This window comes from Xyrauchen texanus, chromosome 28, assembly GCF_025860055.1.
Source record: "Xyrauchen texanus isolate HMW12.3.18 chromosome 28, RBS_HiC_50CHRs, whole genome shotgun sequence".
Taxonomy (NCBI): domain Eukaryota; kingdom Metazoa; phylum Chordata; class Actinopteri; order Cypriniformes; family Catostomidae; genus Xyrauchen; species Xyrauchen texanus.
In genome coordinates, this window is record NC_068303.1 from 2,420,155 (window position 1) to 2,444,949 (window position 24,795).

The 24,795-nt window shown below is 39.0% G+C and overlaps 2 protein-coding genes across 2 annotated transcripts in view; one reads left to right on the plus strand and one right to left on the minus strand.

Moving 5' to 3' along the window:
* Positions 1–2,843: 2,843 nt before the first annotated feature.
* thbd (thrombomodulin) lies at positions 2,844–4,880 on the minus strand. Its single transcript, XM_052095931.1, has one exon. It carries the CDS (start codon positions 4,762–4,764, stop codon positions 3,052–3,054), a length of 1,713 nt encoding a protein of 570 aa, XP_051951891.1. The 5' UTR covers positions 4,765–4,880; the 3' UTR covers positions 2,844–3,051.
* Positions 4,806–24,795, plus strand: part of LOC127622036 (alpha-1,6-mannosyl-glycoprotein 2-beta-N-acetylglucosaminyltransferase) — a 61,073-nt gene continuing 41,083 nt past the window's right edge. Inside the window, exon 1 of the mRNA XM_052095933.1 lies at positions 4,806–4,903. The gene's annotated coding sequence lies outside the window, so the exon portion shown is untranslated. The remainder of the gene's footprint in view (positions 4,904–24,795) is intronic.

Sequence of the window (24,795 nt, forward strand, 5' to 3'; positions counted from 1 at the left end):
TACACAATAATGATAATCAGATAAGTCATATTTTTATGAAAAATTGTTTATTATAAAAATATCTTCAGATTGTATTTATAAAACCTGATGAACTGAATGAAAACTTTGGCATTTACTATGTTTAGCTCTGTTCATAGCCATGTCAATTATGATTGTCTCAAAGGCAGTTCTGGTCTTCCGAGAAGCAGAGCACTTCTCATCATGTCATGCCAGTAACAGCCAGTAGATGACAGTAGACACACACTGTGTAGTCTGATGACTTGATGTAACCTAATTTTATATTTTATCACAAGATGTGCATTTGGATATATATTTAGACATTATCAAACTATGATTTGTCAAAGTTTAGCAGTTTTTGCAGTTAATGTCATTATGCTGCAATCAAACCTGACCATGGTATTACTTTTGGCACTTTTCCACGGCACGTTACGGTTCGACTTGCCTCGACTCTACTCACTTTACTTTTCTGAGCTTGCATTTCCACTGCAGTTTAGTGCCGCCTCAACGCGGGTGGGATTATAGGCTTATCATCATAGTTGCGCCGCCTCTACTGCCGTGACATCATCTTAAACATGTCATTAAACACAAAATGACCAAAAACAATAACATGACCGCTAGCGGTTAGCTGCTAGCTCATTGTGCTGCATACAGCAGTTGTTGCATGGTGATTTTACACAAGTGTAACAGTTAAATTGGTCTGGTTGTTTTAGAAGCTTCCAATAGCTGGTCAACTAAATAAAGTGGCGCTTTCAAGCAGAGAATCGAGTTAAAGTAACAAAACGTACCATCCTCCCATGGGGATCCCATGCTCTCCCTCCCATTGCTCGCCGGTTTAGCTAGCGTCCATTTGGTCGAACCCCTTTTCCTTGATGCTTCTGTAATCACTTGTTTTTTTAACTTTTCTCTACTCTGTTGGTAGGTCCGGTGGTAGCCGTGTGCGGCCAACAGCTGAGACACTTCCTGAAAGACTTTTTCGTTTTGCTCATCGCTAACGAGAGGAACGTCTGCACCTCGTTTATTGACCACGCCGTGGTTTTGCACACAGCCATTTCTTTTTACAATTCGAAAGTCGCGTGAACAAATGATACTGTTATCGCTGTTGCTAACTTTCAAACTAGCGGGTTGATGTCGCGTGTCGGAAATCCAGTGCCGCTGGAAGTGACGATTCTCTCCGACCAATCAGTGATCTGCAGGAGGTGGTACTAAAAAAATGTATCACATACCAGGTCCTATCCACAGTGGAACACCCCCAAAAAAGCGAGTTGAGTCGAGTTGACCCATGCAGTGGAAAAGCCCTAAAAGTCACTGTTCCCATATTGGACTGCATCGATGACATCATACACATTGTAGATAAGACGGTCTTTCCAGGCTGGTGGCATTCTGAAATGGAAAAATAAAACCACTGATTATTTTCCAGGCTAAATAATCTCAATGCAAATGAATCCCAATCATACTGACGCAGTTTAAAGAATTGACCCCTTCCACTGAATTCACACAATACTCTCTGGCTAGCTTATTATCATGCTAATAGCACTTATACAGCCCACATTCCAGAACATTATCACCTGTCCCTCATGAAGCAAGCAGATATTGTATATTGTATATATTGTTTTGTATATATGTAAAATCAAAGCATTCAAGAGAACTTTCATTTCTGCATGATCTACACATATGTCTACTCACAGAAAAAAACATTTTAGGCAGTTTACTTACTTTAATGTTGATTTATCCAGTCCAGTAAAACAAGATGATGTGCTTCAAGGCAAGTTTGCAGGTTGTGTGAGTTCATGGCCAGGGGCCTATTTACAAAATCTACCATCCAATAGCATTGCGAGGCTGAACAGACCCATTAATGATGTAATTGTGGTCTTCGAGAGAAAAAAACATGTGCAGGTTTATTTTAGTAGAGCTAAAATTTATGTTGTAATATTACAACAGTTTGACTCCAAAAAGCACATAAAGGCAGCATAAAAGTAATCTATATGACTCTGGTGGTTAAATCCATGTCTTCAGTAGCGATATGATATTTGTAGTGAGAACCAGATCAGTATTTAAGTTTTTATGATAAATGTCCACATTCAATTGCACTTTCTTCTCCTTTTGTTTTTGGCTATTCACATTCTTCATGCATATCGCCACCTACTGGGCAGGGAGTCAAATTTAAAGTAAAACAAAGGACTGGAACATTGATCTGTTTCTCACTTACACACACACACACACACACACCACACACACACCTATAATATCACTTGTGATGACATTGATTAAACCACTGGAGTCATATAGATTGCTTTTATGCTGCATTTATGTGCTTTTTGAAGCTTCAAAGTTCTGGCAACCATTCACTTGCATTGTATGGACCAACAGAACTGAAATATTCTTCTAAAAATCTTAATTTGTGGTCTGCAGAAGACAGAAAGTCACACACATATATCTATATATAGCACTATATATAAGTAGTGCTTTTATAAAATGATGAGGGTCAAATGTCTGCCCTTAAACATTCAAAAAAATGCCCCATTCACTTCCATTGTAAATGTCTCTCTGTAACCTTGAAAAAGGAGGGAGGAGTTGGAATAACTTTTGTGGTAGTCGGCATTATGCCAGAAGTGCTGTCGATTCATGTACTGAACCCGGAATATTTGGAGACAAACAATAGGCTACAGGCAGGGCTGTAGTCGGGTAATCTGGACCCCCTGGCTGTATCATGCTCTGGGTCCCTTTCCTAATACAAAATACAGTTTAGCATTTGTTGTGGGGCCCCCTGGACCTTTGGGCCCCTAGAATTGTCACCTAGCTACGGCCCTGGCTACAGGGAAAGAATGACCGAAACAATATGGCATAAAAAATAATTAAAATAATACTTTTATTCTCTTCACCATTCAGGAACACTGACATTGAAAGCTTCTTCAAAAGTGTGCAATGTATGCTTCAGTTTTTTTCTGGTTGTCATTAAATAAAGTTTACATCCAAAATAGGATACGTTCAAAAATAAAACATAATACATATTTCTACAAATCTAAAATTTGCTATCACATGGTACAGTGTGAGTCAAGTCCGGTGTGAAATATCTGAGCTTTTTTCAATGATCACCTGTTGAAAGTCTCTCTTGTCATATTGGCTCTTGTATACATAATGATGCAGTTTATTTCGACGTCTCATGATGTAGTGAGTGAGACACACCAGTACGAGAACAGACACGACAGTGCATATCATTATTGCCAACAGGTTGCCAGCTGACATTGGCACTGGCTGGTCGGTTGGGGATCTGCTGGTAGGTGTAAAAATATCAGAAGTCGTAGAAGTGCTTAAGTCTTTCCTCTCACAGTGCACTTTTTCAACAAGCTCGTACCCTTCATTGCAAAAACATTCAAATCCACCATGTGTATTGATGCATCTTTGGTCACAGTCGCCATTGACGCATTCATCTATATCAACGCAAACCTTTTCATCTTCAAGGACGTAACCATCCGGACAGTCGCACTGGGCGCTGTTGTTGGGGTCACAAATGGGAGGGCATTTCTCCGAACAGTTCATAATGCACTTCTGCATGTCTTCTTTTGATTGTATGAATTCTTCGTAGCATTCACAGTGATAGCCCCCTTCATCGTTGACGCACTCGTGATCACATTTCACAGATCCAGACATGCTACATTCGTCAATATCAGAGCAAAGGTCACCCACTCTCTCAAACCCGAGCTTGCATCGACACTCAAAGCTACCTATTGTGTTGACACACTCCTCGTTCTGACCTTGACACACATTTCCATCAATGCAATCGTTAATGTCTTTGCACGACTTCATATCTGCATCCAGCTCAAAGCCATGGCGACAGGTGCACACAGATGTGTCGCCGACTCTTGCGCACTTGTGCTCGCATGCAAACAAACACGACTCAAACTGTTTGGTGCACGTGACATTGTTGTCATAGAGTTTATATCCATCTGGGCATGTGCACGTGTAGCTTTGTTCGTTCTGAACGCACTTATAATCACAACCACCACCAAACACCTCACAATTCCACGGTGCGGCGATCCATGTTCTGGATAAACAGATAAACCGCGTTCTGGACGGCAGAACGGTTCCATTGGTTCCATCAGGAATCTCCTTGAGTTTCCCATCTGCCTTAAAGCCGAGAAGCGTTTCGTACAAGACCGGTTGGCTCGAACTCAACGGATCACAGTGGTCGGCATTCTTGTACTCGCACAGATATCCGTCGATCTCCTCGCGACAATGTCTTTCGTTCCATTTTAGAACGTTCCTTGACACGGTGACACATTGTGGCGAACAGGCCATCTGGTTGCTGTTCCAGTTGATGTATTGAGTTGTGTTGTCTCCGGTAATCCACCTGTATCCCTTCAACCCAAGAGTTGAGTTGGAACACCGATCACCGGCGTATCTCAGTCCGAGCCAGAAGTCTCCGGGAACGGCGTCCAGTAAATCCGCCAGTATATCGCTCGTCGTGTCCTTGCGAACGGTCATCAAATGTCCGCCTTTCTTTTCACAAGCTTGTCGCGCTGTGCTGAAACTCGCCTTGACCGTGTGGACAGTGAAGCATTTGTCATCCGCACAATGTCCTTTGTTTGTGGTCTCCCCGTGAACTGTCAGGATAATGAGAACCATCGCTATTCCGATCACCTCTTTCATCTCTGCTGACGCGTTTCGCAACGATGCTCGCGAAGTTATGAGGGTTTTAAGAAGTGCCCAGTGCCTCGTCCACGTATTGACAGGACAGCGGTGGGTTCGGAGTGTGCCGTGCCTCATTTATATCGGCATCCATGTCTCAGAAAATGAAAGGAAGTTCGTGTTATCTGGCTGAGTTCCCGGAGCGCCACTACTCACTCCCCATCCCAACTGGCGAAATGCATGATATTCTTCCTGAGGATTTAATTTTCAAGTTTGGGTAAGGGCTTGATGTTCCATTTCCGCTTCACTGCATTTATTTGTGTTTTTTTCTATAAAGATTTAAACTTAAAATAAATGAAAACAGAAAACAATTGCACAGTCTCGTCAGATTAATGGGATTAACGTGGATCATCTTCAGGTTTTTCACAGATTTGTGGAGTCAATGCCAGTTTATGTGGAGTTATGTGGCACAATTCTGCACGCGCAAAATTATACTTTGAGCGCATAAACATATTCTGCACGCGCAAGATTATATTTTGAGTGCACAAAAAGTTGTTTTGCACGCGCAAGATTATATTTTGAGTGCACAAAAAGTTGTTTTGCACGCGCAAGATTATGTTTTGAGTGAACAAAAAGTTGTTTTGCACGCGCAAGATTATATTTTGAGTGCACAAAAAGTTATTTTGCACGCGCAAGATTATATTTTGAGTGCACAAAAAGTTATTTTGCACGCGCAAGATTATATTTTGAGTGCACAAAAAGTTGTTTTGCACGCGCAATATTATGTTTTGAGTGAACAAAAAGTTGTTTTGCACGCGCAAGATTATATTTTGAGTGCACAAAAAGTTATTTTGCACGCGCAAGATTATATTTTGAGTGCACAAAAAGTTATTTTGCACGCGCAAGATTATATTTTGAGTGCACAAAAAGTTATTTTGCACGCGCAAGATTATATTTTGAGTGCACAAAAAGTTATTTTGCACGCACAAGATTATATTTTGAGTGCACAAAAGTTATTTTGCACGCGCAAGATTATATTTTGAGTGCACAAAAAGTTATTTTGCACGCAAGCAAGATTATATTTTGTGTGCACAAAAAGTTATTTTGCACGCGCAAGATTATATTTTGAGTGCACAAAAAGTTATTTTGCACGCGCAAGATTATATTTTGAGTGCACAAAAAGTTGTTTTGCACGCGCAATATTATGTTTTGAGTGAACAAAAAGTTGTTTTGCACGCGCAAGATTATATTTTGAGTGCACAAAAAGTTATTTTGCACGCGCAAGATTATATTTTGAGTGCACAAAAAGTTATTTTGCACGCGCAAGATTATGTTTTGAGTGAACAAAAAGTTATTTTGCACGCGCAAGATTATGTTTTGAGTGCACAAAAAGTTATTTTGCACGTGCAAGATTATGTTTTGAGTGCACAAAAAGTTGTTTTGCACGCGCAAGATTATGTTTTGAGTGCACAAAAAGTTGTTTTGCACGCGCAATATTATGTTTTGAGTGAACAAAAAGTTGTTTTGCACGCGCAAGATTATATTTTGAGTGCACAAAAAGTTATATTGCACGCGCAAGATTATGTTTTGAGTGAACAAAAAGTTATTTTGCACGCGCAAGATACTTTGAGAGCAAAAAATAAATCAAATGTATGCACCCCATATGATATTTTGAGCGCACAAAACAATTTTCTGCACGTGCAAGAGGATATTTTTTTAGCGCGCACAAAGTTTTTTGCACGCGCTTGAACTCGGTTTTGTAAGGCTATATGTATCTTCTTGCAAAGATAAATTCATTTTGAGCAACCGCAAATCAAGTTTGATGGTTTGAAACTTTAATGGTTAAATCAAATGTGAATTTGCTCAGAATTCTTACATTTGCTTTCTCCTTCTATCCACTCTGCATGCAAACATTTTTCTGCATGCTCAAAATATAATTTTGTGCGCGCAGAATTGTGGCACAAATATAAATCCATTGTGTTTTGTGTGCATGTCAAAAAGCAAGACAAAATTCCAAGAAGTCTGAAATTCATGTAATATTTTCCAGTTCACATTTCACTCTGATAATATGATTTGTAATGAGAAATGTGTATTCAATTAGAAAAGAATGCACCATTTTCACCATTGGCTTCAGACCTTTCCACTCTTTTATGTAAAGGCCCAAAACAATAACACTAAGTCAAACTTAAAATGTCTTTATGTCTTCCTATTGAACAATATTTAGTTTGATCATTTAAAATCTGACAAACTAGTGTTTTGCTATAAAAACTGTTCTTGGGCTATCAGTGTGTCCTGAGTGACTCCAGTCAGGTCTCCTAGGCAACCAACTTGCCCGGTTGCTAGGTAGGGTAGAGTCACATGGGGTAACCTACTCGTGGTCTCTATAATGTGGTTCTCGCTCTCGGTGGGACGCGTCGTGAGTTGTGCGTGGATGCCGCGGAGAATAGGGTGAAGCCTCCACACAGGCTAGGTCTCCAAGGTTACGCGCTCAGCAAGTCACATGATAAGATGCGCAGATTATTTATTTACTTTATTTAGCCAGGAAATAAAAAAAAATCCCAATTATTTGTATTCAGAAACTATTTCGATCACCAAACCTTGAAGAGTAAGTAGTTGAGCGCAAATTTGAGAGAATAGACTTTGTATTTGAAAGCATCATAAGTTTAGATTTATCTGCATTCATAACAAGTTTTAAATCCCTCAATGTATGCTGAACTATATTACAATCAAACTGAAGGTGACTCGGAGCCTGATCCAGTGTTGTAGTGTAACGGGAGCCAGCTGATAGATAGCTGTGCAGTGTGTAAAACCTCACTCTCCTGACCTCAAGAGGTCAGGAGGTCAACTAGCGAATGACGCTAGAGGTTGTAGCCTTTAGCCTCCTTGTTAGCGCACCCGCATCCCATGCTGGTGACGCCGGTTCGAGTTCCGTTCGTGGGGGCGATCAGGACCGGTTACAGTAGCAGAGGAGTAAATAATCATGTCGTCAGCATATAGATGAAAATAAGAATGTGTGATATTTATCCCAATATTATTAATTTATAAAAGAAATAATAATGGCCCAAGGACTGTTCCCTGTGGTACGCCTTTAATTACATTCAAAGTACTAGAAGTGATACCACCAATATTTATACATTGTGTTCTTCCCGATAGATAACTAACAAACCATCCAACAGTGGTCACTGATAAACCTACACATTTCAAGATCTACACTGTATAAAAATCATGTTGTTTTTACAAAAATACAGTTAAAATGTAAACCACTGTACAGAACAACCTGTACATTTTACAGTGTAAAATGGTTGTAATTTACACGCTGGTACTGTAAAAAAAACAAAACAATAATAATTCTGTTAAATTTACAGTAACAAAAATTCATAAACATGCCTTCTGAAACTGTTCAAATCTGTTGTTTACTTTAGAATGTATTTGTTAATCACCGTAGTAACAACAGAAGGTCACATGATGACATGATGTTCATCAATAGTGTCTCTTCCAGGAGTAATGACCAATAAACATATAGAGACACACAAACACTGAACAGCATCAGGGGAACATGTGAGATTTAAATAATGCATTAAACATGAACTAAACTACAAATATAACACAGAACACCCCAGTGTAAATAACTGATCTTAAAAATATGATGAAACATAACTATTCCCAGAAATTATAATGAAATGTAATGGGTCACGCAGGGAATTGTGGGAACACCCGATTACTGTTTTTTTACTGTAATTTTAACAAGAATTTACTGTAAAAAGTACATGTGCTCTCTTGTTCTTTTTACCATTAATTATACAGGAAAATCTTTAATTTAAATTTAATTTTTACATCATTTTATTGTTAAAACTACTGTATTGTCTTTTAAAATATATTAAAACATTTTACTGTATATTTTACAGTTAAAAATGTTGTTAATCAATTAACATTTTATTTCTGTAGCATTTTTACAGTATTTTACTGTTGAAATTACTGACATTTTTTACAGTGTATATTATCAAAAGCTTTGGATCGATAAAAAGAGCAATGCAATGTTTCTTATTATAATCTAACGAAACCATTAAATCATTTAATACTTTTAAAATCACTGTGGTTGTACTTTATTTTTTCCTAAAACTAGATTAAAAAAAATGTGAGGATAGAAACTCTTTAAATTGATCATTCACGGGCGATTCCAAGACCTTGGCTAAAATGGACAATTTCGAGATGGGTCCGTAGATTACATTTAAAAAAAATGGCAGAAAATATGCAGTTTTCCAGATAGTCGGGATTTAATTTGTAGATAAAGAAAGACTGAAATGACAAGTTAGTGGTGGCGCAATAATATCAGTTGCCAACTTTAAAAAATATGAATCTAACTTTTCCAGACCAGCCAATTTTTTACCATCTAAAGATTTAAGTGCCTTATTAACCTCTAGATCTGTTACAGGACTACAATAAATAATCTATTATGATTGACGGTCTCAGACGCGGAGGCATCTGAGATTCGTCCTCCACCATCGGATTGAGTCACTACGCCACCACGAGCACTTGGAGCGCATTGGGAATTGGGCGTTCCAAATTGGGAAGTGACTTAACTGTCTGAATATTATTTGGGGCCACTATATACACCGATCAGCCACAACATTATAACCACCTGCCTAATATTGTGTATGTCCCCTCTGGAGACTTCTGTCCATCTATGGATCGATTTACATTGAATCTTTTCCAAGTGGGAATAGTAAGGACTGGCACGCACTGGTGGATGGGTATGGACAATAAATGTATCAGTATCCCTCATCTTATTTAAACATCCACTTATATCAATGTCTCCATGACGTCAGTGAGAGTGGGTGGATGGAAATGCCCTCATCACAAGCAGGTTATTTACTTTTTGATAATACAGGAGGTTTGTAGGTGTGTGGATGATGACTGATACAGCCTCTTTGTGAAAAGTCTAGACCAGCGTTGATAAAAGAAAAGAAATGCAGAGATGGTCCACCCTAAACTATGGTTTCTCCTCCTCTAAGGTCAGCGTCAGAACTCAGAAAAATGGTACTTTCGGCATGTGGCAAGGTTTCATCCGTCTGCGTTTCCTGGGGCAGTCTAGCCAAGATTGAAAGATCTATACGAGAAATAAAATCATACAAACAAGAGTGGAATTGTTTAATAAGCAACACAATAATATTGAGTCAGAGACAGTATGGGTGTTGTGGTTATGGCAAACTAAAGTTAACTCTGGCAGCTCCATTTATTAGCATCTGTGACGTAAGGCTGACTTGATGTCCTTGCCTGGTTTGGGGAGTTTTCTTTGCAGTTCATTTAATAGCATGAAAATACATTTAATCACCAAGTTTTTGGTATAAAAGGAATGTACTGTATATGTGAAGTAACCCTATTAAGCCTGTGCCCCTTATACGCCCACTTACCGTTTTATTTTGAAACATAAAACAGACAGAAAGCAAGAGGAAAAAATGATTGTTGCAGATTTGGACCCAATCAAATGTTTTGTTCTTGAGTTATTTGGGAACAGGCGCTATGACTGTTCAGAGGCCATGTTGGAAGTTGCTCCAAAACCTAAAAAACAAAATAAACAAGCAATTTGTCTGGAGTCGAGAGGAACAAACAGGGTAAATAATTATTAATAAATCAAATGCAACTACATTTATTTGTTTGTATTTAACAGCACTGTATTTGAATAGATGGATTTCATAAATATTTGGAGCAACACTGTAAAAAAAATCTGTCGTTTTTACCAAATAAATAAATAAATAAAATCTGGCAGCTGGGGTTGCCAGAATAATGAAGTAACAAATACAGTAAAAATGTAAACAACAACTGTTATTTTTATGGTATATTTTATGGTGCAGTAACATCATTTATATTATTAAATGATAAACTTTTAAGTTCTGAAACTGTTCAAATCTGTTGTTTACTTTAGAATGTATTTGTTAATCACCGTAGTAACAACAGAAGGTCACATGATGACATGATGTTCATCAATAGTGTCTCTTCTAGGAGTAATGACCAATAAACATATAGAGACACACAAACACTGAACAGCATCAGGGGAACATGTGAGATTTAAATAATGCAGTAAACATGAACTAAACTACATCAAATACTAAACAAAGCACCTCAATGTACATAAGTGATATGAAAAATAAGAACAAGCATAACTATTCCCATAAAATATAATGAAATATGATGGGTCATGCAGGGAATTCTGGGAACAGCAGATTATTGATTACAGTAATTTTAACGATAATTTACTGTAAATAGTGCATGTACTCTCTCGCTAAACATAATACAAATTTTAACTGTTAATTATACAGGAAAATCAGACTTTTTACATCTAAAAAAATGTATTGTCTTTATATATATATATATAAACATTTTAAGTATATTTTACAGTAACGTTTTTTTTTTACCGTAGCATTTTACAGTCTTTTATCGTTAAAATTACAGAAAGCTTTTACGGTGTAGTGCAGGACACTGCCTGAGTGATGATGACAAAAATAGATGCTGTAAAAGAAAATAAATGAATAAAAACAGCTGAAAACCACATTAAATGAAAATATTAACGATGTAGTGCCCCGTCTGTAATTATCATCCAGAAACAGGACTGGACTGGTAATCTGGCATACCGGACATTTTCCCGGTGGGCCGATGCACTTTAGGGCCGATCAGTGGTGAAATGGCCATCGGGAGAACCGAGCGTGCCGGTGGTTATCCTGAACGGACCACAAAACGGCGCAGCGATTTGCAGAATAGAACAGCGAACACCCCTCCCCTATTTTCATTGCAGGGAGAAATTGTATTTCGATCAGGAAGACTCGCAGACTGAGTGAAATAAGATGACGTTTATATGATGAATTTATTTTGTCTCTCTTTGGCGTAAGCCCCTTCTGGCGGTCCGAAGTTGTAGTACTCGGAACCGTCATATCCTGCCGGAGATAGGAGGCAGGGGCGAGGAGCCTACCCCCGTACAGGATGGGACTCAACAGGTGGTGGTGGGGTGGTGGAGGTTGCCGTGTTAGCACACTGAAACAGCAATGTGATCGATTGTGAGCAGACTTATAAAGCAACGGCTTACATGTGATCGGCTAGGGAGATACCCAGCTAATGGTGTGATGATGCACAGCTGCTAGTCTTCCCGCTAGAACTGCGCTGCGCTTACAAGGCCCACTCCAGACCTTTCACATATGCAGTTAAATAAAATAACTTAATTTTGTCCGTTTATGACCAAACATACCATGAGTGTTTATATGAGAGATCCATCTTTGATTCAATACTCGCTTTATTGCAGGACTGTTTACATTTATATAAGAAAACATGTCAAACTAAGATTTGGGTGGGCTTAATTGGGTCACATGCCCTATTATCATTTCTCATACTTGTAATAACCATCCTTAAACAAATTGTCCATTTGGTCACTTGGGTCTGATTGTGATTCGAACTCTTTCTTTGTAAAATGGCCGAATACCACAGTCTTACACTGAAGGAAAGACCTCAGCCATATCTGAAGACCAGAATAGACCAGACATAAACACGGGGGTGGGCCCTTTTGACCCGGACAGTAAGCAAACACCCAGCAACCAAGCAATGCACCCAGAATGCACTCATTCGAAGCTCATGTTTTCATGTTTTTTCCACCTTCGTAACATCTCCCGTATTCGCTCGTCTCTCAGCCTCCAGGATGCTGAAACCCTTCTACATGAAAACTGTCAAACGACTACAATATGTGCAAAACTCTGCAGCTCGTCTTATCACACTTACAAAACAAACAACTTGGGACTCTGGACCTCCACAGGCTCCCTCTCTCCTTTCACATAGAGTTCGACATCCTCATCCTCACATACAAAGCTCTTCATAAGCTTGCTACTCATTACGTATCCGAGTTACTGCAACCCTACTCCCCTGGCTGCTTTCCATTGTTTCTGGCTTACTTGCAGTTCCTACATTTAGATTAGTCTCTATGGGGACCTGGTACTTTTGGGATTGCTGCACAGGGGGTGATTCTTACTAATCCTGTCAAGAAGCTGTGCTGGTCATGCTTAAACCCATATCAACACAAAAATAATACAATAATTATATTTAGATGTTTTGCATGACTCCACATGCTGAAGTGTCCTTGGGCAAGACACTGAACCCCAAGTTGCTCCCAATGGCAGGCTAGCACCTTACATAGCAGCTCTGCCGCCATTGGTGTGTTAATGTGTGTGTGAATGGGTGAATGAGTCACAGTGTAAAGCGCTTTGAATACCGTTAAAATGGTGCTATATAAGTGCGCACCATTTACCATTAACGAAACACAGCTGTCTTGGCTGTATAACAGTAAAAATGGTGGTGTTATACAATGATTTTTAAAATTAAAATCAGCCAAAATGAAAGCTTGCACTAAGGGAGTATTACAATGGCGTATAGATGCTTTACAAGTTAAACAATAAATAATTTGTTCATCTTTTTTTGCATTGCGGTAAAAAGCATGGGGGGGTATAATGTGCATAACTGTTCTGAAAATAATGGCCCTAAAAAAAATTGCATTTTGGAGTAAAGGGGACCAAGACATTTTCTTGCCGGGTTTCATAAGAATCTCTCCAGTTATGTGCTAACAACCACTTGGAACATCTTAGCAACTGCATAGCAATGCCCTGGCAACCACTCAAAACACCCTAGCATCACTCATATTTTCTTTACAAATCCAGTATTGGATTAGATCTATATTTTTGGTGTTCCCAGACAGGTATTAGTAATAGTCAGTAATGTTCATTCTCGATCAGGGTGCAGTCAAATCCTTCCTGCTCAGGTAATCTTCCAGAGCATATTGTTTTCCAGTCATACCCTCAGGAAGAAAAGAAGGATGTTGTTCAGACTTCACTCTGGGGTTGCATACTGGAGTCACAAGATAGACCCAGCCATGGAATAAAACCACCAAAATGCTCATAAAATTTAATACGCTTGTTTGCTTGAGATGCACACGTTTTTTTATTGGATTAAAAGACATGCGCATAAACAACAATAGAAACACATTTACCAAATACACTTCAATAGGAATTTAGATGCACGCTTTAAACCGCAAGTAATTCATTACATTTAAAGGGCTGGAATACCCAAAAATGAAAACTTTCTCATCATTTACTCATCATTACTCTCATGCCATCCTAGGTGTGTATGACTTTCTTTCTACAGCAGAACACATTTGAAGGAAAATAGGAAAATGCGAAAAATGCTGCATCTTAGCTCAGTAGTTCCTTAAAATACAAGTCAATGGTGATTAGACATTTGACGCTCCTAATATCACATCAAGGCAGCATGAACGTCATCCATACGACTCCAAAGGTTAAGATAATGTCTTCTAAAGTGAAATGTTCACTTTTGGTGTGAAAAAGATAAATATTTCAGTACTTTTTAACTATAAATAATCTCTCAGGTCAGTAATCGCACTGGCATGTTCACACAACATCAGACGCATGTGCGAAACACCCGGAAGAGCAGTGCTGTTTACAACTGAGTAGGAGGAACACTGTACAGAAGTGTAGAAAGGAGGAGGGCGAGGATGACCAGCCGGCAGATGGGCGCAAGGCATGCCCCACCACCCCCCGGCGGCTCACCGGACTTAGGCAATGACGGGAGGAGTGGAAGAGGGCGGGGTCGGGCTAGACTGACGCGTGCCCGGTCCCCAATCAGCCTTATGGGGCGCGCGAGGGATAAAGGCGGTTGGTGACGACAGTTCGAGAGAGAGAGAATTACGGGCAGCTGCCCTGTATGTGTTTGTGTGTCTTTTTATTGAATTAAATATGATTTATATTATTAAGCTTGTTCTCGTCTTCTTCTTTCCCTTTAACCTTCTTACACTGGTGCCGAAACCCGGGGGGGAGGAGGGATGCCCGTCGTAGTGTCCTCGACACTGCCGTCCACCCAGGGGAGCGCCGCTGGCATCCACCGGGGGACGGAGTAGCCCGACCACATGGACGCGGGGAACGGCCACCGTCTGCGAGGCGAGGAGGGACGGGACTCCCCGACCGCCTGGAGTGATGGAGTCTCTGCCAGACGTTAATTAACGTCTTCTAAAGCTAAACAATCGCTCGAGTGGAATGGTTGACGTTTATGTTGACTGTCTGTGATATTTGGAGATTCAAAGGTCGGATCACCATCCACTTGCATTATAAGGACCAGCTGAGCTGAGATATTTCTTCTGTTTTTCTTCAAATGTGTTCAGCAGAAGAAAGAAAGTGTGACACTTCTGGGATGATATGAGGAATGATGTGAGAATTAGAATTTTTGGCTGAACGATTTCGTGCATAAATTAAATTTGTATATGGGATAGAAACATGACTTATTCTGGTCCATAGGTTCAGGTCCCTCTTTCAATACCAAGTCTATGAGATATTTACACCTGATAAAATGTACAGTAATTGTAGTAAAAGGAACAAAAAGCATAAATAATAATGGATAAAAAGCCTCTGCTAAATGACAAATCATCAAACACCCAGCTTATTGACCATGGGAAATGTGTTCTTTTGAGATAAGAGCCAGTTTTGGTGCCGGTGATTTATTGTGCGTCTTCCCTTTAGACAAAGATCCCACCCTTTTGTAAAATACAGCACACTATTTTACGACAGCAAACTTTTCCTCATGGTTTTTATGGAACATTTTGACCACCACCGCCGTTCACAGACAAGAACTTTTATTATTTTTAAAAACTGTATGCAGGATTGAATGCAGTAAATGGACGGAATAAAGTCGCATTAAGAATGCTGTTGTGAATCTGTTGTGATTTGACTTGGCATGTGGCGTGATAACATTGAGAAAGAATGCGTCCTGTGGCCAAAACTCTGGTCTGCTGCTACAAGAAGTCAGTCGGATATTGTTATTGCCAAAGCGTAGGTTGACACGGGACAACCTTAAAGAGTCATGTTGATGTGAAAAGCCCTAGTATGCCCCAATAATGCACTTCAGTGTGTTTAAAAGGGTTTGGCGCTGGACAGACTATTCAGTCCGCAAGATAGAAACTATTTCTCAGTGGTTTTTTGTTCTGCTAAATCACGACTATGAGGTGAAACAATGTGGCAAAAACAAGCCACTGTTTTTGTGTCCTGCATAACACTCTAAAAGCATTTTATTTTGGGTTGTTGTGTAAGCACGAGTGGTGTTGGCGTAGTGGGCTAAAGCACATAACTGGTAATCAGAAGGTTGCTGGTTTGATCCCCACAGCCACCACCATTGTGTCCTTGAACAAGGCACTTAACTCCAGGTTGCTCCGGGGGGATTGTCCCTGAAATAAGGGCACTGTAAGTCACTTTGGATAAAAGCGTCTGCCAAATGCATAAATGTAAATATGTAAATGTTAATCACAAAACGTAATTTATAAGGCGTTTGGATTCTATAGAATAAGAGTGAATGTTAAGGTCATCAGCCTTGTAATAAATTCAAATATTTCTTGGAAATGCGTTTTCCTTATCCATTCTGCACATGCAGTATATTCATAATGTTATTCTACCTCCTGAAGTTTATTTGGTAACAATAATTCTAGAGGTGCAGGTTTCGAGTTTCAAAGATCAAATAAAAGTGTGCATTCCTGTTGACTGTATTACATAATTTACAACTAACAATACAACTCACTTTTGGCGTCACCCTGTGGACATTTCACTGGAAAACTGGAGCTCACACATGACCAAAACTACCCGCTTTGGCCACTTGGGGCAGTGAGTCGAATTTTGATAAGCACAGACCGATTTTACAATCTTTGGACCAAATGTCGGCAAATAAATTTTTTTATGCTTTTATTTTTAATTTAGCACCCAGATAGCACATGTACATCTCTGCGATGTCTGCTTTACATCTTTTTATCTGGAAAGCATCACAATCTAATCTGATAAACATCATAACCCTGTAAAGCCTGACATATGACATTTTTTACTTTAAACTGTTTTTAGTACCATTAGACAATCTATAATAAGAAAACATTAAAAAAAATATATATATAAAAAAACTTTTTTTGTATGCATCATATTTGATACTTTAGGCTTTAAAGGTCATTATCCAGCAACTGATTTTTTTGTAGGCAGTACCGCCATTCCCAATAAGCAGACTACGCAGTCTGGGTATGGCACCAACTCCCTAGGGGGGCACCAGAAAGTCCACCGGCTGCCCTTACTCAAACGTTAGGACCAGAAAGCAGTTGTGGAACACAGATGATCACTTCATGCTCATCACATGAAATATATCTTATAAAATAAATATGTCCGAATTTCCAAAGCTCTGTGATATTTGTGGTGGGCATGAATATAATGTAATGGTGATTGAGAGATATGTCTCAAAAGTCTATTGTATCATGATTTCAACATGCTTTTTCAATAAAATAATATACAAAATTTGAACCAAACATAAGTTGCTTATATTCAGCAAATACTCAGTAAAATATAATCATTACTGTCACTTTTACTTTAATTTATACAACATAAGAGTCACTTTTCATGCAAGTGTGCCACCAGTTTAAATAGATCGATATAAACATTGAAACCACTTTTTCCACAAATAACCACTAGATGGTGCCATAAACATGTGAAACTTACATACCATAGGTTTTTTTGGCTTGTCAGCTTGAACAGAGATTGAAACAGGTGCCGTTAAATGTTGCGTATCATATTTGATACACATGGCATTATAGTGTTAAAAACATGAATAATCATAAATGCCTCAAAGATAATGTAGAGCACAGATTCAGCCTAATATAACAAAGTAAATAAATGAATATATATAAGGCACATATGTAAATGTAACAATTAAAAATAGATATTTAAATTATAAATAATAATAATAATAATAATGATAAAAACACCTAAAAAAAAACAGTGCATAATTTGTGTTTCAATAAATTAGATGTTTTTTATTGCTTTCTTGTTAGATGTAGAGTCATAACATGATTCTGGGATGTTGTTTGCTGGATTTAATAATGCAGTGGAGCAAAATCACACAATTAGTGGCTGGCACTGTTCAGAGTTTATGTTGGATTGTAAGTGACCACATAATTGTACTGAACTCTTCACACAAACATGAGGCCTAACTGTGTATTTATACTAGATATTTAGTCCTAAGGAGGTTTTGGAGGCCGTCCAGTCTCCAGTCTGTGCCCGTCCAGTCTCCAGTCTGTTCCCGCCAAGTCTGTGCCTGCTGTAACGACTCCACTGTTCTGCAAAACATCCCTAACCTTGTAGGGATGTTTTAATGATCTGTGTTTGTGTTGACAGTATAAAGACATGTAAAAACCGATGGCATTGGTGTATAATGTCTTGATACCCCAACGGTACTGACCCCTCTGATAGCATCAGAAACAAGGATGCCAGAACTATTTCAGTAGAAGTAGCTTAGTGTGAGGAGGAGGGTGGGGCCGGGCCGTGACTATGCACGCCCATATGACCCCAATCAGCCTAATCAGCCGAGGAGGAGGATAAGTGCGGCGAGATGTGGCAGTTTGAGGGAGAGAGAGAGCTATAGGCAGCTGCCCTGTATGCGTTTGAGTTCATGTTTTGTCTTTATGTTTTACTGTATCGTTAAACATTATGTTGATGGTTCGTCCAGTTCACACCTCCTCCTTTCCATTGAAGCTTGTTACATTGGTGCCAAAAGCCAGGAAGGGGGAGGGACGCACTGACGTGTAGTCATCGGCACTTCCAGGCAACCCGGCAGCAGCTGCGGCCGTCCGCCCGGGTACGGAGACGTCACAGCCGGCCGCCGAGGTTTTGTGCCCCCCACCCCACATAGAAAAAAGAATAGAAGAAAAGAGGGGAAGAGGAGCGTGACCATCTACCCGGGGCCAGGTGACCTATTACTGTCCACCATGGGAAGAAGCGAGCTGTCGCCGCCAGAGGTCGGGGAGTGGTGAGGGCCGGACGACAGTGTATCTGGGTGCCGGTGAATCGGGTATTTCCTCTCTCTCTGATTTGCCCTTTCCCTCTCCTCTTCTTTTCCCTCCCATCATCCCCCTCCCCAACCCTAGAGAGGTGGGGTAAAGACTGCCGGCAGGCGGGGCCGAATGAACAAGGAGGGAGGAGTATGACTACGCACGCCAGGCCCCCCAATCAGGCTATTCAGCCGAGGAGAGGGATAAGTGCAGCGAGATACAAAAGTTTGAGAGAGCGGGAGAGCTACAGGCAGCTGTCTTGTATGCGTTTGTTTTTATGTTTTTAATTGTTTTAATTTGTCATTAAACATTACTTTGATGGTTTGTCTGGTTCCCACCTCCTCATTTTCACTGAACCGTGTTACACTTAGTTATATTTGTCTGGAATTATAGGCAGGAAATGAGTGCTGTTTTAACTTGAGTCACTTATGAGGCATTATACTGTCAGAGTCGGAAATCATTGGTCTGATTGTTGCGCGGTAAGTTGTGATTGTTGAGACCCCTAACCCTTAGCAAGCTCAACTACTCCCCAACATGAACCAATACACTTTAATCAATGGTTTTAGTGTCAGACTCAGTCATGTTAAGTCAAGATGTCCAGCAGGGTTTTGTTATGGTGGATGGTCACTCCAGGTGCATGCTTGAATCAGGACCCTTAATCAAGTCCATTGTTCATTTTCATAATGTTTATCAATTGAATTACTGTGAAGCTCCAGAGGGTCTCTGGCCATAAAACATTACATTTACCATGTACCCAGCGTAATATACAACACAATAGCAGACAATACTCAGAAAGGATATGCTTCCAATCTGGAATCTGTCCAGCCCATCCATTCATCCTGTGTTCATTTCTAACTACTGTATTTTAAACATAAAGGCTTGCCAAATTCCTCTACAACATTATACAGACCACTTAATGGAATGCTTCATCCAAAAAGGAAAATCTGTCGTGATTTATTCACCCTCATGTTATTCCATACCCGTATGTAGAACACAAAATTCACAAAAGTCTTACTTCCTGTTCCGGTTGCTGCCAGCATGCTGAACAAGTCTGTGTTTGTAGCTTGCTAGCTTGTTATCCTGCTTAGCATTGCTTATTCTTGTACGTTCATTATTTTATCCTTTGCCATTTTACTTACCCCTCCTTTTCTACTGTTTTATCTGTGTGTATTTTACAGTGTGCACCATTTCTCTTTTTTTCCTGCTTGTGTACATCTCGCGTCTCGACCGTGTTTTACATGGATTATTGCATCAATCTCAAACATCTGCTGATCAGGAACCATATCGAACGAATCACATCTCAAGCCCTCGCTGCAACAATAACAATAACAAACAAGTGCGGTAAGTCATGGCATCTGCTCATGTTATTGCTTCCTGCATTACATGCCGCATATTTACTATAGCTTCTTCCATCAGCAGTGATGGATTTACATGTGATAAATGTAAGGAATTAGTCAGGCTGACGGAGAAGGTTAATGAGTTAAGAGACATGCATCCGAACGCTAGTGGAGGTCAGTGAGAAAGAGAAGCCGGTAGATACTGTTTCGGATGTGGGTAGTACAGCAACCAACACACACACTTTGGTTTTGGCTGTAGAGCTCCCACAGCAGGGCGACTGAGGGAAGTCTCTGCAGCATACTCGCTTAGCAAAGCGACACCAATCTCCCATTTCTATTAGGGTTTCCAATTGATTGTCCCCACTCAGTGATGCACCCACTGGGAATCATGTTGAAAGAGCCTTAGTGATACATGATTCTATTGTAAGGAATGTGGGAATAGACTCCAACCACTATTGTTAAATGCATTTCGGGGGCATGGGCATCTGACATCATATAAAATGTACAAGTAATAGCTAATGCTAAACATAGATTTTCTAAAACTGTTATTCACATCGGCACTAATGATGTCCGGCTTCGCCAGTCGGAGATCACTAGAGATAATGTTAAAAGTGTGTGAACTTGCAAAAGAGTGTCAGACACCGTAATATGCTCTGGTCCGCTTCTTGCTCATCGTGGTGATGAGGTTTAGAGTAGATTAGTGTCACTGAATGGCTGGATGTGTGAGTGGTGTCTGGAGAATAGCATAGGATTTAAAGACAATTGGAAGAGTTTTTAGGGTAGACATGACCTGCTATAGAGGGATTAACTCTATAAGGAAGGTGCCGCTCTCCTCTCTAGTAATTTGGCTCATAGTCTTAATAGTGATAGTATTTAACTAACTGGGGCCCAGGCCAGGAAGCAGACAAACTGGTTAATCCGAACGTCTGCTAGCTGCCTTGAGATATCACACAGGACACATAAACTACAACTCATAGAGACCGTATCACCTAGATATCATATCAAGTCTGTGTTCCCCAAACTACCAAACACAAACCCTTCACTAAATCATTTAGAAATTAAAACAATTGTCAAACTTGGATAAAAACAAAAACATTTTTTTTTAAAGATAAACATCATATAAAAGGTAGGACTACTAAACATTAGATCTCTTTGAACCAAAGCTTAAACTGGATGAAATATTAGTTTAAATGAATCTTCTCCCCCAGGTTATTGTTATCAAATGAGCCTCATCTGAAGGGTCAAGGAGGAGGTGTTACTACCATTTACATAGATTTTTTTGGTGTTAAACATATATCCTGTCCTCTGAGTAAGTCTTTTCAACTAATCATGTGGGCCTTACTCTGATTTCCTTGGTAAATTTGCAAATTTTCATTCAGATCTTGTAGTTATTGTAGATAGAGTTTTAATTGTTGGTTATTTCAACATTCACACAGATAATGAAAATGACACATTGGGATTAGCATGTACTGATATACTCATTTGCAGTCAGACAAATTGTGGCAGGACCAACTCATCACCATAATCACACACTAGATTAAATTCTGTAATATGGATTTGATGTTGATACTTAGAAATTCTGTGCAGAGCGACGATATCTCATATCATTACCTCTTCTCTTGTTTGTTGCGATCAGCTAATGTCACTCAATATACACCACGCTATCATTCAGGTTGAACTGTTCTTTCGACCACTAAAGATAGCTTCACTAATAATCTTCCAGAATTGCCTTCGATACTCCTTAAACCAAAAAATCTAGAAGAACATGATGTAATAGAAAATATACAGACTTCTCTAGCACTCTTGATAGTCTCACCCCCCTTTGATTGAAGAAAATTAAAGAAAAAAGCCCTCATGCTCTCAAAAGAGAAGCTCGTAAAATGGTAAATTAGAGGTATTTCGCGGTGCATGGAAGGATATTGTTTGTAGCTACAGACAGGCACTAAAAGCTGCCAGGTCAGCATATTTTGGTTAGGAACGAAGCCTTGACTGAACCAGATATTCCTGAACCAGCACAATAGCAATTAATTCATGAATTTCTTTACTGATAAAAAGGGAATTATGCAATCATCTGTCACAGCACCTCAGAAAACAGTCTCATAATTTTCCTCACAAGCAACTTCAATCCTGTGCTGTCATAGGTCTAGAAGAGCTGACAAAACTTAGCAAAAGCCACAACATGTATGTTAGAGCCAATACCAACTAAGCTCTTAAAAGAGGTATTCCCAGTAATCTCAGAACCTCTTCTTAATATTATTAACTCCACATTATCCTTAGTACATGTCCCAAGAAACTTTAAAATGGCAGTTATTTAACCACTTATTAAGAAGCCACAGCTTGATCCTGGAGAACTGGCTGATTATAGACCAATTTCAGATCTCCCATTTATGTCGAAAACACTAGAACAGGAAGTGTCTTCCCAACTATGTTCATTTCTACAGAACAATTGTATATATGAACAACTTCAGTCAGGATTTAGGCCCCATCACAGTACAGAGACTGCACTTAGAGTTACAAATGACTTGCACTTATCATCTGATCACGGCTGCATTTCTCCTCTAGTGCTTTTAGATCTTAGTGCTGCTTTCGATAACATAGATCATGACATTCTCTTGAATAGGCTGAAGAATTATGATGGCATTAGTGGACTTGCATTAGCATGATTTAGGTCCTATTTATAAGACTGCTACCATTTTGTATGTGTAATTGAGGAAGTGTCAAATCAAACAAAAGTTAAGTATGGAGTGCCACAGGGATCAGTTTTAGGGCCTCTTCTTTTCTCCTTATATATGCTTCCACTGGGAGATATTATCAGGAATCATGGAATAAGTTTCAACTGTTATGCAGACGTTTTCCAACTTTATATTTCTTCTAAACATCATGTAATTACACTCTGCTAATTTGGAGAATTGTGAATCAATGAATTCAAAGATTGAATGGCCAGAAATTTCTGAACTCTGAAAATTATAAGCTCAAAACCCTCTAAAAAATAAGCTGCTAAAATACAATTTGACTCTCGATGCATCTACTGTTACATCCAAATTCATTCATTCATTCAAAATGCAGCTGCCAGAGTGCTGACTACAACCAAGACATATGATCATATTAGCCCAATTTTATCATATTTACATTTACATTTCGTAGTAAAAAAACTACATAGAAAGCTTTGATTTGGTCTATAAGATGTTATTGACTGAAAATCTTCCCATTTGCTATTCATTACCAAATCTGTTTGAATGGTTATAGCATTCAGCATCAATGACGTCAAATCTGATGATTCTAAGCTTTCAAACGATAACATATATGCCTGATTTATGTATATGGGACATTTTGAGTTTAAACCTTTTTCACGACATTGCACCTCCACAAAGTTAAAGAGGTTCAATTGGGAATTTTCCTCACACAAAACCATCGCATGACATTTTAGACATGTTAAAGTATAAAGGAAATACAATGCTTTTACTTTTCATTAGGAAGATAAAGAGACCTACGTTTTGATGTGGTTTTGTTTTCATGGTTCGAGACATGCATTATTAAGCATGGTTTTAATTATTTAAAAACACAGACAGGAAACCTGTGATTGCTATGTCAGTAACTATGACATCAAGAAATTTCCATTTCCAGTCTGTTTAGCAAACTTTTATGGTGAAAGTCATGTTATGCTATGACGCTATGAATTTATTAAAGATTTTACTCAGTGTCTGACCAGACAAGCAGAGCTGACTGACTGTGTCTAACTGGCGTCTTTTACAGTGACTAACTCATTCGCAGCAAACGTGGATGTTTCTGTCACAGTGCAGCTGTACAGTTACGCACTGTGACATCACAGTTGATGCATTTTTTACCCATATGGAGAGTTGGTGTCATTAAAAATCTACTAATAGTTTGTTTGAGTGTTTACAGAAAATATTCAAGCACATTAAAGGAATGTTCTTCTGAGTTCAATAGAAAATATGCTCTATGGACTGCATCTGTGGTCGATTACCACAGAAATATCACAGTCAACAGTTTTGCACTTCCAATGGATGTCTGTAAACAAGATTTCACAGTAGTGCAAGTGGAAATTATTATGCAACAATTATTGTTATTATATTGAACTCTGAACTTTCCTTTTAATTGAATTTGGTATGAATGTTCTTATTGTTTTGTATCCATGTGTACACATTTTATGTAAATATTTATACATATTATTATTAAGGACACAATGATATGTGCATGATACCAATTTTCTTTTTTTTTTGCCACTTACCTTATTTTGTCATCAGATCACTGTTTTACTTGTGCTTTAAAATACATTTACAAAGCTTTTTTATGTTCTAACAATAAATGATTTCCTTGAACATGGATTGAATCTGGTGAACACATGACAGGCAAGATATTTTAAGAGGGCCACAATGAAAGATAAATAGAGACAAAAATAAAATCATATTATACATATGTTTGAAACGTCAACCACATCATGGTAAAATACAAATGTTTTAACCAAAGGAACAAAACCTCCTTTTAAATACTGTATTATAGTCATATAATGGATAATGCCATTCAGACCGCTTGAGGGCGCCGCTTGCTTACACAGTGCCGAATACAGAGCCTTTAATGTTTAGTAATTGTGCAAGGCCATATTGCGATTTCAATCTTAATTCAATCAATCATGCTGCATTAATGGATTATGCCAATATCTCAAAAGTCGAAGTCTTCTACATATTGTGGCTGTTATTATTTCTGGATTGTGCATTTTAATTCACAAATTGTTTACATAGTGTGTTACTTATTATTTATAAATACCACCATTTTTCATATCCGTTTTCATGCTTATAACCGATATGGCGATGGTTTAAAATTAAATGCGCTAGGAGGAGTGTCCACATTACTGAGGAACTCACATGGTCCGTCCACACTGAGGCCGTTGTGAAGAAGGCTCACCAGCGCCTCTTCTTCCTGAGA

Coding starts and splice junctions, on each gene's coding strand:
- thbd (XM_052095931.1), bottom strand. CDS start 4,764: ATGAGGCACGGCACACTCCGAACCCACCGCTGTCCTGTCAATACGTGG.